We start from the raw sequence: 15673 nt of genomic DNA, 5'->3' as shown, positions 1-15673 counted from the left end.
GGCTACTAGCTCAGTGGCTAACTCGGCGGCTAACTCAGCTAACTGTAGACTGTAGCAGTAGTAATGTGTGCTGAATGTATTTATACCTCTACAGCAGCAGGGCCGGGTTTATGCCAATCACACGGCAGTGCTTTTCAGACCCGCCCACTAAATCCTGAACACAGAAATGTTGAAACACAGTTTGTGAAGCCTAGCTCCACAATTCAAATCTAAATGGTTGAAATGCTTTTTACACCTTTTTCAGAAATACATTTATGACCTATTTAATGTGTTTAGAAGAAAATGTCTGAATTTACTTTACACAGTCTTTAATGGGTGCATTTATAAAAGTAATCAAAAAGAAATCAAAGGTAATAAGTTACATTGCTTTGATGAAGTAATTGAAATAATTACATTACTTATTACATTTTAAATAGAGTAACTAGTAATCTGCAACCTATTACATTTCCAAAGTAAACTTCCCAACTCTGATTATACTCATTTTTGAGTTGTTGTCCTCAGTCGCACACATGCGCTTGCACACAGAAGTGGAACAGCAGAGGTGTGAACCATGCTGAATTTCAAACAGTGAAGCAGGTGGCTGAGGAAGTATAACAGATTAATGAGTTGAATGTGCCAGCTGATCTTGAGTGTGAGAGTCCAATATTTGAGAGAGACTAACTATACTGTCTACTATTGCTGTCACGGTTACCTTTCCTATCTTTCATTTCATATTAGGTTTGTTTTGTCTGTTTAAGCTGTTCAAATGGCCTCTAATGTATTCACCAGGAAAAATCCATAACTAGGATCATGCAAAAGGAATCTCTTTACAAGGGTTTGTTGTTGCACTGGTCTCAAATGGTTATGAGCTTTATGAAGTTGTAAAAGTGCCAATTAGGTGTCATGGCAACACAGTATACAGAGTAGCCCCTACTCTATTTTTTTTCCATCTCTTAGGGACACACATTACGACTGTTGAGCTGATTATAGTTTGGTGATTTGCTGATTTGGACTGATCAGATCGAGTTGGAGCGGGCCTGTTCCGATCTGGGTCAGCTGGTGTTTATTATCCTTTAAGAAATTCACGTGTGTCCATGGAGACAGACAAAGCAAACCAAACCTTCCTAGTTTAACTGCGTCTTTATGATAGTGCTAAATTGCCAATCAAACACCATTATAGACTGCATTTTGATTAGTTGCTTTAGACATTTGATAATGACGATACCGCTACCAACGGAGGTTCATCATGGGCTCGATTTTCCCCAATCCAACTCTTTCCAAGTCTTAATTCCTGCTGTATGGTACATATGGGTGTTACCAACACATTTTTACAATTTTGCAAACCATCATCACTGCTGCTTTTTTGGGCTGAGCCAGGCACAAGGAGGAGGAGAGAGAGAGTGAATACATTATAAGTGGAGAAGAAGGCATTATGCACAGGTGGTCGAGGTCGAGGCGAGCTTCATTAATGACCAATCACACAAGCACCTCTCGTGACAAAGAGGCTGAGTGAGAGAAAGAAATGAGTTCACCTCTGTGAAGTGCTTGAAGTTCAAACATATACATTCATCATAGGCCAATGAATCTAAATCAATCCAAATATACTGAAAATGGAATGAAAATGAAGCTGAAGTGTTCATTCTACAGCTGCTGCTACAGCAGTGCTGCCACTTATTTTATGCAAACAATTAATATATGAAGATTAATACATTTAAACTCTGTAGGTCTTCTCCTCCACTGTCCTCATTTATGCTTTTAAGTATATGGGTCAGTGACAAATATTATCTTATTATCATAATATTTTTATTGCTTTTATGTCATTTGAAATGACATTTGCACCATTTTTTTTAACCAAAAGTAAGACTGAATGCTCCTGAATATGTCACATGGTGTAACCACAAAAAATGTAAATGGTTCCAGAATTTAGCATTTTAAGCATGTTTAATTATTTAGTACAAAGTTTTTATTGTTACACTTAGACATGTTTGCCATAATCCTCTAATATATTCTCTCTAAATGGATTAAAAGCAGCAATGTTATGCTGGGTCCACAAAAACAGAATGTGTGCAAGTTCCCATTTTAACCCCTTTAAATTTAACTAAACCACATGGACACAAAAAACATCATTGACCCCTCTACAGCATCCTTAAATAAAAATAGATACAAAATCTTGTTTGAAAATGTGCTAGTTAGCTTTTGAAAAGCGCACAACTTCTATCACTTTTTTCGTATCTATGCATAAAGTAAACAGGACTGTGTTTACACCTTTTTAAAAACGGTTTTCTGAACATGTTTTATTTATTAAGGCGTAACGTAGGCTTACTCTGTTAAGGAAGGAGATAAAACCTGCTCAGATCACCTCTTATCATAAATGCAATTTCAGTTCTTTAGTGCTCATAAATGACCAAAGAAGCACACACACTACAAAAAGTAGACTTCCACACTGTGAAAATTGCATAAAAACTGCATGTAGACCAGCGTGGGCCTTGAGCCTGCGGGAACATTGAGCCCTGTAGGTGTTATGAATAGTTAGGGCCATGTGCATCAGCCTGCATTAAGGCTACTTTAGCTTATTACATTTATTGGTCAAAGACCACAAACAAAAAAAACCCCAAACCCTTCATCTTATACAAGGACGAAAAATAAGAGACGTATTGTCACGAATTTAGCTACAAGTTGCAGCTGCTGGGCAAATTGACATGAAGCACTAATACAACGAAAGCAATTAATAAAAATACAGCTTTGGCATTACTGGGAAGAGTGTAGCACTCTCATTCAGTGAAATAGTGCACACTCTCTCTCTCTTTTTTTACTGCTGGAGTAAAAATTTGTGGAGCAGACAAAGATGTTTAAATAATTGAGGACATGTCTATCCTTTTATACTCAGCTGTGGTACTGGAGTTGGTCTTGAACCTCAGGAGTGTATGTGTGTAGTCAGGTCTCTATGTTACCTTGTTATGCCTTGTTGGTGGTCTACTTGTAGGGTCTGGTCCTCCCATGCCTACTGGTAATCCCATAACTGCAGTGTCAGCTTCCAGCCTGCTATCACTATCACTGGCCCTTATGCACCTAGGGCCCCTTAGGTGCTCTGTATTCCAGAGTCAGGGTACAGGCTAGAGCTCAAGACAAAACAGCTCTGTTTCCATGGTATTGTGCAAACCTTGCTAAAAGCAAAAGATGGTAATGCCTGTGGGAAAGGAAGCGAAAAGCTTGCTGGAAGGACCGCTAGCAGGAAAATTTAGCATCATTACTGACTGACCAAATAAAGATGACATTACAAGTCATGTGGGAAGTAAACCAAGGTCACATAAATAGGATCTTGTCATTAAACCAAATGCCTGAGGTGCTGTGATATTTAATTGTAGTCAAGCCTTTTGAGTTGTTTTCCCAAATAACTGTCTTTAAATGTGACAAGCTGTCCTGTGTGTCTCTATCTATCACCACTGGTTACAATGACCTTGTCTTTGGTGACAAACTGGACACCTGACATCTTGTTTTGCTCTCTTCTGCACACACACACACACACACACACACACACACACACAAATACATGCAGGTGCAGTGACAGTAAGTGATATGCCAGACGATCTCATCACAAAGACATATCTGGCACACACACACACACACACACACACACACACACACACACACACAGAAACACACACATTGTAGAGGCAGATTTTCCAGGCAGGTTGACACACACACACACACACACATGCACACACACACACACACACACACACACACACACACAGGTGTCTGGTGGTGAGGTTGAGGGGACAGTTGATCCCCAGACAGATTAGGCTGCAATCTGAAATCACCTCAGGCCAGCCCTGGGATCATGTGTACACACACATACTATACACACACATACTACACACACACACACACACACACACACACACACACACACACACACACACACATACACACACACACACACACACACACACCACAGCATCACCAGAACTTTAATGTGTCAGGCTTTGGACAGACAGGAAGCGACTTACTCGTTGAAAAATTCACTAAGTTTGAGGGGAGTGTGGAGTAGTCCAGCCATGAGTATGGACATTTTTATTTCAACTTTGAGGAAATATACTGAGTACAGTACTCAGTGTTGGCTTTCCAGCACATGCTGCCTATACTGCATTAAAAACAAACCAACAAGTCTAAAGGTTGTATAGCATCCTCTGGAGGATGTGCTGTTGTTTACAGCCTTTGTGGTCAAAGTGGTTTGATCTGAACACTGGACTCAGTGTTTCACAGTGTGACTGACCGGCCAACACACAGTACACTGATTCCCTTTAAAAGGATTGTAGTGTCCTTGTTGAATAAGGTAAAGCCTTGAATGATGGTCTAAAGCTGTTAATTGAACAAACAGAAGGACACACAGTAAATTAAAACTCAGTCAGACCATAATTCCATTACATTAATTAGCAAGTAGCAACATAGAGTTAGCTGAATTAACACAAAATCATTTCAAAATCCTTAAAAAAAATGTAATAAATGAACTCTACCTTATTCTACACTCAAATAAACCCTCCTTGTTCATTCTTATAATTTATCTGTGTGAGCTCCATGTGTGACAATACTCATTACCTTTTTCCAATGTCCATCATATAAAGAAATGTCCTTTCAAATAAGGTGCTTCCATGTTTACAAGACATTTTTTTTTTTTTTTTTTAAAGCCATAAAGCAACATACTCGTATAAGCAATCCGTACACATATGTATTGGGGTAATTTACAGGAATACCACTAATAAAAAACTTAGATTTTGTGAATGACACACAAAGGAAGGTTCTGACCAGTGGCGGCTGCTGGTGTTTTAAACAGGGGAAGCTCACTTTACATCTTCATCATAAAACGTGTCATATTGAAGCGAGGCAGTTACAATAAAAGGAGTGTTTAATTGAGGCTGTTGTATGCTTCATCTATGCCATGATAGAACCACATCAACACACAAACACTTAACACCTGAATTGTAAACATAAACGTGTTAATTCATATTTAATATATAAGACCTAATCTAATCTAATTAATTAGACCAATAATATTGTTTTCTGTACCATTTTGCAATGTAACTCTCCTCTCTGCTCGGACTGCTGTACGAGGCTGCTGTGAACCTGACTGTGAGTGCTTTGGGACGGGGGCAGCGCTCGCAGCAGCACCTGCTGCTCGTTGAGGACAGAGTGATACGTGCTTTCATGTCAGAGTCTCCAAAACATCAGAAAACTCTCTAATAACACCGGAAAAACTCGCTAGATATGTCGATAGTCACCTTTGAGAAAAAAAGTCCCCAAGAAGAGTTGGAAAGTCGCCAGATTTAGCGAGAAAGTCAAGTTACATTAGCAAAACTACACTAAGAAGAGTCACCCTATCCAAAGCTGTCTATCAAGGGCTTTGAGCTCTATAAAACATTTCATCCAATCATCATACAGAAGCAGAGCGTCCGACCCCGCCCACTGCTCCATTGACCGCCAGAGACGCTCAGCGTCCAGGGGCGGGACGAGTTTGTCGCATTATCCAATGAGCATCTTATCCTGGCTTGTCCCGCCCTAGCCAAAACAGCTGTTGGGAGAAGCTTCATTGAACACCATTGACGCTCAGCGTCCGCAGCGGACTTCAAGTGTGTGATAGGGAAATCACGTTGGAAAATAACAGCGTCGGCAATAAACAGCTGGTTACAGGATGTCATAGTTGTAAAATTGAACGCATTCAAGTGCAGATTTGATGTAAATATAATTTTAGTGTGAATTTAATATGACAGTTGTGATAATTTATTTGATGAAATTTTAGGGGAAGCTGAGCTTCCCTTGTTGTCTCAGAGCAATCGCCCCTGGTTCTGACTCAGTGTGTGAGGTCATGTGCCATTGAGTGACAAATAAAGTTGAACTTGAGGCTTGTAGCTTTCTGTTATGCTGAGGAAACCGGTTAACTTGGCTTCAAACAGTCACAGTAAGGACAAAAGACTGAATCAAAATGACCGTTAAAAACTCCTCAAACCACTCCTGCTTCTGTTCACTATGTTCCAAACAACCCTCGCTTCATTGATAACTTGCTAAATATGATTTACAATGGAGATAATGCCATAGTGGTGGCTTCTGCTGCCAAAGTTAAACTAAATTTAACTTAAATTCACTGACTTCCACAGTGCGTGTCCAATGGGATTCTGGAATAGATGGAGTGAATGCTATGAGGGAGATCATCTGACTATAGAGAATGACTAAATTGGTTAAAGTTATGCATCTTTGAATTCCCAGTGTTACTGAAAATATAACTGATAGAAAGTCTGTAGCTTTGTAGGATAATGTGCTCTACTTTATCTATTTTTCCTTTATGCACTTTGACACGGTTGTCACACCATCAGAGTGGTTTCAGAAGTTTCTGTTGACATTTTTCAAATGCTATGATACGTTAATGCGCTGTGGCTTTGTTTCACTATTGGAATCCATTGTTGCTGCTGTATATTCAAGCCAGTTACAAGCGAGTAAGCTAAAGGGATGAGTGTTTGATACTTGAAAGAGGCTTTTGGTGGATTCCTCGAAGCCTCTCAGTCATACTGGCATCACTCAAAATCATCAAACCCTTCAGTTAAACCTGCCTCACCCTGTCCTAAGGGGCTGCTTACTCACACTAAAGGAATTTCAATAGTAAAATAGTAGATTTAGTCTTGAAACACTCCAACTGACTGTGTTTACATGCACTAAATATTTCAGTTTTTTGCCCTATTTCTGAAAAAGACCTAACAGCTCCTACTAAGCTGTTAACATTGCTCACTGATATTATACATTTATAGTTACAGGCACAGTACCTATGTTGTCCCATGATATTTACCACCACACCACATTAAATCATCACCATCAGCACATAATAATACCTACCAGGATAATACCTAATAACCAAAAAACAGTTGTTCTGTTTTATCAGTTGGCCCTGAACAGCTCTCCACTCTTCTCTCATTCCTTGCCACCATCTGACTTCCTGCTCAAGTATATGTATTATACATTACCATTATTATACAACCAGCCTGTCACTCTATCCCAGCCTTCCAAACTGCTGGCTAGTTGGTTTGTTTACAACACACATGCAAGAGGCCATGTGTCTCAAACTGCGGTAAAAACCCTAATTTAGACTCATATACCAAATGTGCAGTGAACATGTCCAAAGAATGCTCCTAAAACCCAAATAATATGGACATATCACACATGTCCTAATCGAAAAAAGTTCCATTCAGAAAAAAGGTCTGAACGGAATACGCTATTTACGTGACCCAATTCAAAATATTGTCATATTCAGAATAATAGTGGAATATTAGTGTGCATGTAATCATGGTCAATAATCACTTCAACCATGCTGTCAAATCAACAGATTTCCCAAACATAACCAAGAGAAATGTTCACTAAAGGTAACCCAGTGTGGAGGATTCGCTGTCTTGATCAGGTGAAATGTGTTAAGGATTTGATTACATAAGAACTGTAGACTGCTTTGGTTCCAGCAAATTTAATTATTTATCCGCCGTACATCTTTTGATGTGCAGACACTGACACTCTGCCTTCAATAAACCATATTTTATGACAGAGATCAAGTCCTCAGAAAAAGACTTTGCTAGCCATTTAAAAGCTGTTTTTGATAGTTCTCTGAAGTTGATGTGGGTGGATACTGAGAAAATGGCAAAGTGGTTACATACATTTAGGTTTTGACATTAATTTGTCACATTGGCCTTTGTTTCTTTCAGCTCTGTAGACCTAATTGTCTCCAAGGAAATGTCCTGTAAAAGGCTTCACCTTTGAATTCTAAGATATAACAAAAAGGGATAAGTGTGATCTGTGATGTTTGATTATCTTCTTTATCCTCTGGCTTTCTGTTGTCTTGTCTTCATATTTTGTTTTCCAGAGAAACAGAGGTTTTTTTAGGGGTCCAAGCTTCTTTCATATATCTGTTAGATTTATTTTTGTTTTTCTGTTGTAAAAATGATCAACTTTATATTCTGGCCTGAAACTTTCAAACCACAAGTCTCACAAACTCATTTCCAGACAGTCAAGATGGATCTATCCATATCAGCCACGGCCATATGAGCTTAAATAGATTTTCAACTATTCTGAGTAGTCCACATAGAATTTGGAACATAACATATCTGGATCAAGCTGGGAAAAGTAGCTCTTCAAATATATGATATTTCACTCTGTTTTGAAATTATACGTTTTAAACCTGTGTATTTAACTTTAATTTTACATAAATGCTCATGAATCAAAATTGCTGAACTTTTTTCAGTACAACCTGAATTATGTCAAAAGTTTTCCTCACTGCAACCTATTTCTATTCAGAAACTTATCACTAAATCAATTCACATCTGTATCTCAAAAACTGAAAGTCTTTAGGTACTAGATATCAAGTGTCTCAAATACTGTTTGGATCAGTGATATTCAATCTTGCTATTATTTGTACTATATACACAACATTTATTTCATCTAATAACAAATTTCACCACAATATTTGCCAGCAAAATGGTGTTTGATGTTTTTTCAGAATTTTCTCCTCATCATTTTGACTGTAAGCATTTTAAGTTCAAACAGACAAACATGTGATGCTCTTGCCTCAAGTTTGAAGGGTTTGAATCCTCAGGTGGTCAATTCAAATTCACCAAACAAACTTGTGGCAATTTATGCATGTGTTTTCACATTCTTTTGAAGGTCCTAGTAAGTTGAAGAATGCCCTTTGTGCTCTGACTCTATTTGCTGCTTACGGCTATTTTTTGAGAATACATAATGTATTTACTTTTGCTGGTAGTCTATTACATTAGGTTGTGCCGTCTTTTCTTTTGTTTAACTTGGTGACACACACTTCTGTTATTTTCTAACCAGGTTTTTTGTGTATCTCTTGGTGTAGGTACGACTACCAGGAGCTGCTCCATAACTCCAGTTTCTGCCTCGTGCCCCGGGGCCGACGTCTTGGATCATTCCGCTTCCTGGAGGCCCTGCAGGTAGGTGTGTGTGTGTGTGTGTGAGTGTGTCTGTGTGTCTATGGATGGATCCAGCTTGTAATGCGATGGAACCTCACTTGTAAACCCACATCAACACACCAATCTCTCTTGCCAGCTTGCTTTTGTTTCCTCCACTCATATAGTATCATTGTGTCTCATGTTATTATTAATAATGCATTTCTTCTTATTACAATGCAAGGAATCATGAAATTTGCCAAGTTAAAGTGGCAATCTCAAAGATCTCCATTTTGATTTCTTTGGTGGCACCATATGGCGTTAGGCTGTATTTGCAGGTACGTTTTTGGACCTCGCTTCATCTCCGTCCCAGAGATCTAAACAGTGACCCTGTTTGACATCATGCTAGCACAAGCGAATTGAAGAGCAAGTCTGTTGCATTAGGTCCACTTACCCTTTCTGCTGGATCAACTACTGGCTGATGAAAAACGCATTACTAATTGCTTCGCTTGTGATTTGAATACATGGTGGGAATGTCGCCACCATTACCTGATTTGTAACAATCATAATACTGAAAATGCAATAGCTGTCATCAGCAGGCAAAAGTCTCAATCCCCACTGTGTTACCTCATTCTGCAATAGAAAGTGACTCCAAAAGACATTTATTTAAATGAAAATTTTTAAGATTGTAATTTTTAATCATAAGTATTTCCTGCTGGTTTTAATTAACAATTCCACACTTTCACTCACTTACGCACGGTTAATGTATTTTCCATAAAACCCAATTTCAGACTAATGTTTTGAGACTCAGTAACTTCCACAGTCATACAGATTACCTTCCATCTGATGACTGTGATTAATCCAAACACCTCTGCCTTCACTGTCAGTGTAAATGTGTCACTTCCAATCTGCTAATGCAGTCACAGTGACACGCAATGAGAGCTCAATACATAACTGAATCACTGTATTCTTTTGCACAATATTTGTGTTTGTGCTTATATGGATAATGTCATTACCTGTTGTATATCTTTCCATCAACCGTATGTGCAAGGTGTTAACATACTAATGTACAGGTCAATTACAGGTCATTTGATGTGTTGTACATGTAAAGGCAAAAGCATCTATATTCGAAAAAATATCCTACTGTTATAATCGTCTGTTGGCTGTATCCCACCTCCTCTCTAATGGTTCTCCATGAGCTCTATCTCTTTTATTTCTCTTGACACAATGTCATCATACAAATTGGGATAAGGGCACACACTTTGAAGAGGCAAAACAGTCTCTTCTGGAAGGCATTCATTGTGTTAAACCAGAAGCTCTGTCACAAATTGACATTTCTATCTAGTTTTTAAGCCATGTTTTATGACACACTTTTAGAACCTGGTTAAGTTTGAAGAAGGTAAAATATTTTAGTCATCAGACCTTTGCCTGTTGGATAGGCTAGCCAGGAATTTCATCTATGGATTTCACTTCTGTATCCCTAGTTGAGGGGTTTGAGGGACATTTAAGATAAGAGAGGCTTCTGCAGTTTAAATGGACTTTACTCATCCCCTCCTGCTATAGGCCTGTTGCGGGTCTCATCCACAATGGCTGCAGCAGATGAAATCTCAATGTTAAGATTCAGCTTTTCTTCATTACAAGTCTCATTAATCATCTCTTCCAGCGGCAATCACTTTTCCAAGACCGCTTGGCCTCCTTGGAACTGGAGCCTTGGAACCTGACAGTGGGGCTCCAGATGCCAGTTGCCTTCCACTGGCTTTCAGAGAAGCTGCCTCCTGGGTCTCAGTTGTAAATGGCATTGAAGAAATTCATTTATCTTATTTTTTTCAAGTCTTTGTTCCATATGGACCTGGTGAATGGACCATGCTCCAACCTTCCTAAACTCTGCCTGAGCTCACTACCTTCCCTCTGGCCCCGGTTCTTCATTCAGCTCCTCATCCAACTCTTTCCCTTCAACCCTCAAAGCCATTTACAACAAGCAGCATTCTCTGTCACCCAGTGTAGTCAAGCCAGTTAGTACCTTAGCTACTCTCAGTTTACCTCCAGCTACAAGGAACACTGCCCCTGGCCAAGGTCACCGCTTCCTACCTCACTGAGGTTGACTTCTTCTGTCATTCCATTCTAACCCTGCAGTTTACATCGATGGAGTTAACCTTGTGCCTCTTGGTATTGGGCGACTCGGTATTGTCTTGGTGGCGGAAAGGTTAAGGGTTTTATTGAACTTGCTCCAACCTTCACCCCTCAGTCCACACTGTAATAGTACATGCTGAAACTAATGATGTCATGTCTAGACAATCAGTCAAGCTGCACCAGGACATTGAATCACTATGCTGCACAATTGAAAGCATGGGAAGCTGTGTAATGCCTGGCCCTATACCTACTCTTTCAAGGAGCATTGAACATTATAGTTGTCTTTTTAGCCTCCACTGGGGCATTTCTATTTGGCAGCAGCATGTAATTTTGTCATCAATTTTCGATTACTTTTAGACTAAGCAGGACTTCTACAAAACGCACAGGAGACGACATTTCAAAATAAAACATGAACCAAACTAAAAGTTCGAACACAAAATATAAAAAGAGATTCTCCAAATCCTCTTTTTGTCTTTATAAATGAATTCTCAGAGCTTGTTTCAATAATCCTACCCAGGATTATTGAATATTTTAATTCTAGTTGATTTTAATATTCATGTCTGCTGCACCTCTAACAGTCTAAATGCTGAATTTTTATCCCTGATTGACTCTTTTAATTAACATCCCTCTCATTTGACTTGTCATGTTCTGATACTTGTATTTCTGATCACTTTTGTATAGGTTATATTTTGGTTTTACCTCCTTGTTTTACATACAGTTACAATCTAGAGTTTTTCATTCTTACCTAACCCTATCATCTGCAATTCCACCTTGATGAAATTACACCAGGAGAATTGAACACATGTCCCAATCATGGATAAATGAAAACCTTTGCACTTTAAAACTGAAATGTTGTAAAGCAGAGAGTCAGTGGAAGGCTTCAAAGCTCTCTGGCTACCACGAGGGCCGTAAAGGCTCTGATCAAGTTACGCTAGTTAGCTAGAAGTTAATGCTGAGGTGAAGAAGTCTAGACATGCATAGTGTCCATATTACGTAATTTTCGAATCCCAAAATCAAAGACCATTGAAGATGCTGCTGACCCTGTTTGGGTCTTCCCTGATTCATCACACCGCTATCACGTGGGCTCCTTGTCCTCAACTTCGGTCAAGGCTCAAGGCTGTATTTTGGGGTTCTGCAGGGTTCTGTGCTTAGCCCAATTCTGTTCATTACTTACATGCTGCCTGCCTTTGGGACATCTCTCATAAGATCACACCACATCAGTTTCAATTTTCATGCAGGCATTACCCAGGTTTACCTCAGCTTTGACCCCAATAACTTCAATGAAATGTTTTCGCTTATAAACTGTCTTGAGGACATTCATAAATGGATGGATCAAAATTTCCTTCAGATCAACTCAAAAATGACTCATCTTATTACTCTGGTGTAGAGAACCTGGTATTAATTGACAGCAACCTCTTTGAACACATCAAATCCGTCAAAGTCATGCTTTTTTCAACTTTGCTTTTATTTCATTGCAACTCCATTATTGCAATTCCCTTTTCTCCATCTAATGTAAAAAGTGTCTCTGCTGCCAGGATTTTAACAGGTACCAGAAAACAAGAGCACATTACACCTATCCTTTCATCTTCACACTGGCTGTTAGTTTTAGAGCTGAAGCTATATGTCTGACCTTTTAACTCTCGTCCGCTGTCAAGGGCCCCGAGGTCCTCAAATGCTGCTCTCCTGGTGTTTCCTAAATCCGGACTGAAAAACAAAGGTGACATAGTGGTTGTCATCAGGGCCCCCAGACTTTTGAACAACCTTCTAGAGGAGATTAGGAGGGCAAAGTCTATCTCTTCATTTAAGCCTGTGATCCTTCTATCTTACCATCCCCACATTATTTGGTTTCCTGTTTTAATTTTTAACACTTTCACGATTGAAAGTTGTATTGAACGATTACTACTATTAATAAAGGTAAAAGTGTTTATGTCTGATCTGAATTGGCTGTGCAAAACTCCTACTGTCATAGTCCTCTGCTGGCTGCATCCCACCTCCTCCCCAAGAACTCTTTCTCTTGTGCTTCTCTGAAGTCTTGACACAATAAATCGTACATATCAGGATAAGGGTACACACTTAGAAGAGACAAGAAAGTCTCTTCTCAAAGGCATTCACTGTGTAAAGTTGCCGTGACTGATGGTTTAAAATTGTCAGGCGTAGCGCCTCAAAACACTTGAGTCACGAGTCCAAATTTCCCAAATGCAAACCCTCCTGCGCAAGAACCTTATCAAACACAAAAACTCCTGTTAAAGTTTCATGTTATTAACGCCCTAAAGCCTTCTCCATACTGTCAGGATGTAATTATTGTATTTGTATATTTCATGCCTGAAAACAGTCAAATTTATAGATAATCAAAGGATTGAACAAGTCTGACAATAGCTTCCTTAATCGTATTACTATTGAGACACAAACTGTCATCTCCCTGCCACAGAGAAGGCCTGTTTCTGTAGATACACCAGAAAACAGAAAGTGGAAATTTCTACTTGTCCTTTCATTAGTACTTTGTTTTGACATTAAGTATCTGGCCATATTCCTGCTTCTGGCTGTCTCATTTTCCATGCCTGTGTTCTTGTTTTTCTTCTTTTTTTATGATTAGATATTCTGTCGAACACACTGTAGACTTAATTTTAAGGAATAAATGGGTTGTACATGCTTCCACCTTTGGCACCCATTAAGGGCAGTCAGTAGAATGATTTGTATGCAACATTTTGCTCAATACTTTAATGTTATGCTGAAAATTGAAGTCAAAATTGGCTTCAGAATTGTTGAAATCATGGGTCATCAACCTAAAACCAGTGAGCAGCCAGTGAGCCAATGTCCTTGTTAAGAATGGAGGGTACACCAGCCTCTCTGTAGTCTTCTTTTGGCACTTGATGGCACTATAATGTTCCCACTTTGTTATGAAATATATACTGTAAGTACTGGTACAGGCTAAGGAAAAGCAAAAACAATTGGAAATAGGTAGATACTTTCAATTATTTTAATGGCTTCTCAAGCAAATAGGAACCTGTCCGCCAGAGGTTATAAAGGTAACAAAATTGGATAAAAGAAAGAAATGAAGGTGTGGTAATCATTTAAATTCAGAGGACAGCAGAGGATGAACGAAATAAAACAAAGAGACATGTAAGAGGATGACAAGGGAAACAAGAAAAGAGAAGAGAGAAAGTCATCTCTCAAAGCCAGACTAATCAAAGCAGTGAGCTTTTGCGTCGACAGGTCACTGATCATGCACTCGGCATTTGGTGAATCTTCTTTAATCTCTCAGCTTCCCTTGATTGAGAATCCAGTCGAACTTGAACTTTAAATGAAAATACCACACTTATTGAGTCCACCCCCCTCCACCCACCCCTCTCATTTTTGTCACTCCTTCACTGATCAGACTACATGTATTAATCATACCATATGTCACTAAAGTAGCCTACCATGTGGCACACAATACACACTATATTGTAGTTGTAAGCAGATATAAGGGCATTTGTATTTAGTGTATCTACAGCTACAATATAGAATATCAATAACTTTATATAGAAAAAGCACATGCAAATGTATTTGAATATATTATCACATGGAAAATCATTTCACATCTGACAATTTCACATATATGCACCTGTGGTTTTTTGGGACTTTGCACTTAATAAATCTACATAATGTAGGAATATTTAGTATTTCACATGAGAGTTTAATGCAGATATGATCACAGAGAATGAAATATAACACACATATGATGACTGATAGTGCTAATAAATGCCAAATGTCCCATCCCCATGCTGCCTGTGAAGCTCGTATTGATTTCAACTGACTCACTGGACAACACACTTAGCATCAAAATGCATTTTTTGTGTATAACCATCCACAACTCTGAAACTTCTCATTGTTTGAAGTTTTATCTTTGACACTGATTAGACAGTCAACATAATGCTTCATTGTAATCTTTTGAAAGCTCTTCAGTGAAGGGTGAAAAGAAGTAAAACCCTTGTAAACGTGTCAGTTTATGCCCATATTATATACTTTCACTGTTTAGAGTTATAATCAATTCCCATAACTGTTAATTTAACCCTAGTGGTCACTGCACTGGAGCTATTGAAAAGCTGTTCTTATATATGCATGGGTTTTGATGGCATAGTTGCACTTCAGCCACCACAGTGGACACTAATGCATCATCCCATACACTACTATCATCTGCATTAACTGGTTTTAAATCAGTTGATTTATGTTTTTATAATGTAATGCAGTGTAATTTGAAGAAAAAGTAAATGAAGTTCAAATATTTGTTTCATGCCTAAAGAGAATTAAAAACACTTCTGAATAAATCCTGACTGAAGTTAACATAATTCATGCATGAGAGGGTTAATATCCACTATACAGTTTAAGATGAGAGTATAATGAAACAACACCATAGGCTTATAGATGAAGCGTGACATGAAATAAATTAATAATAATACATTTGGTAGCACACTTCTCATTTATAGCTACTGTAAACTCAAAATCCCACAGTTTTAAAAACATAGAAGACACAACATAAAGAGAATAGAAGTAAGAGTTAGGATGAAAAATAGAAAGGTTTTTAGGCCTTTTTTAAAAATAGTCTGGGGTCTGTGCAGCAGAGCAGAAGGCTCAGGCCCCATGGTGTG

General features: G+C 38.7%; 1 protein-coding gene across 2 annotated transcripts in view; it reads left to right on the top strand.

The window, feature by feature from the left end:
- LOC128376753 (exostosin-1) overlaps positions 1-15673 on the top strand; it is a 288133-nt gene that overhangs the window by 222352 nt on the left and 50108 nt on the right. For both annotated transcript variants that reach the window (XM_053336580.1, XM_053336579.1), the window contains one exon: positions 8867-8960. In XM_053336580.1, the coding sequence (XP_053192555.1) occupies positions 8867-8960 (94 nt within the window). The remainder of the gene's footprint in view (positions 1-8866; positions 8961-15673) is intronic.

The sequence above is a fragment of the Scomber japonicus genome, chromosome 17 (assembly GCF_027409825.1).
Source record: "Scomber japonicus isolate fScoJap1 chromosome 17, fScoJap1.pri, whole genome shotgun sequence".
NCBI classification, from domain to species: domain Eukaryota; kingdom Metazoa; phylum Chordata; class Actinopteri; order Scombriformes; family Scombridae; genus Scomber; species Scomber japonicus.
This window is presented reverse-complemented; position numbering and strand designations above follow the sequence as displayed.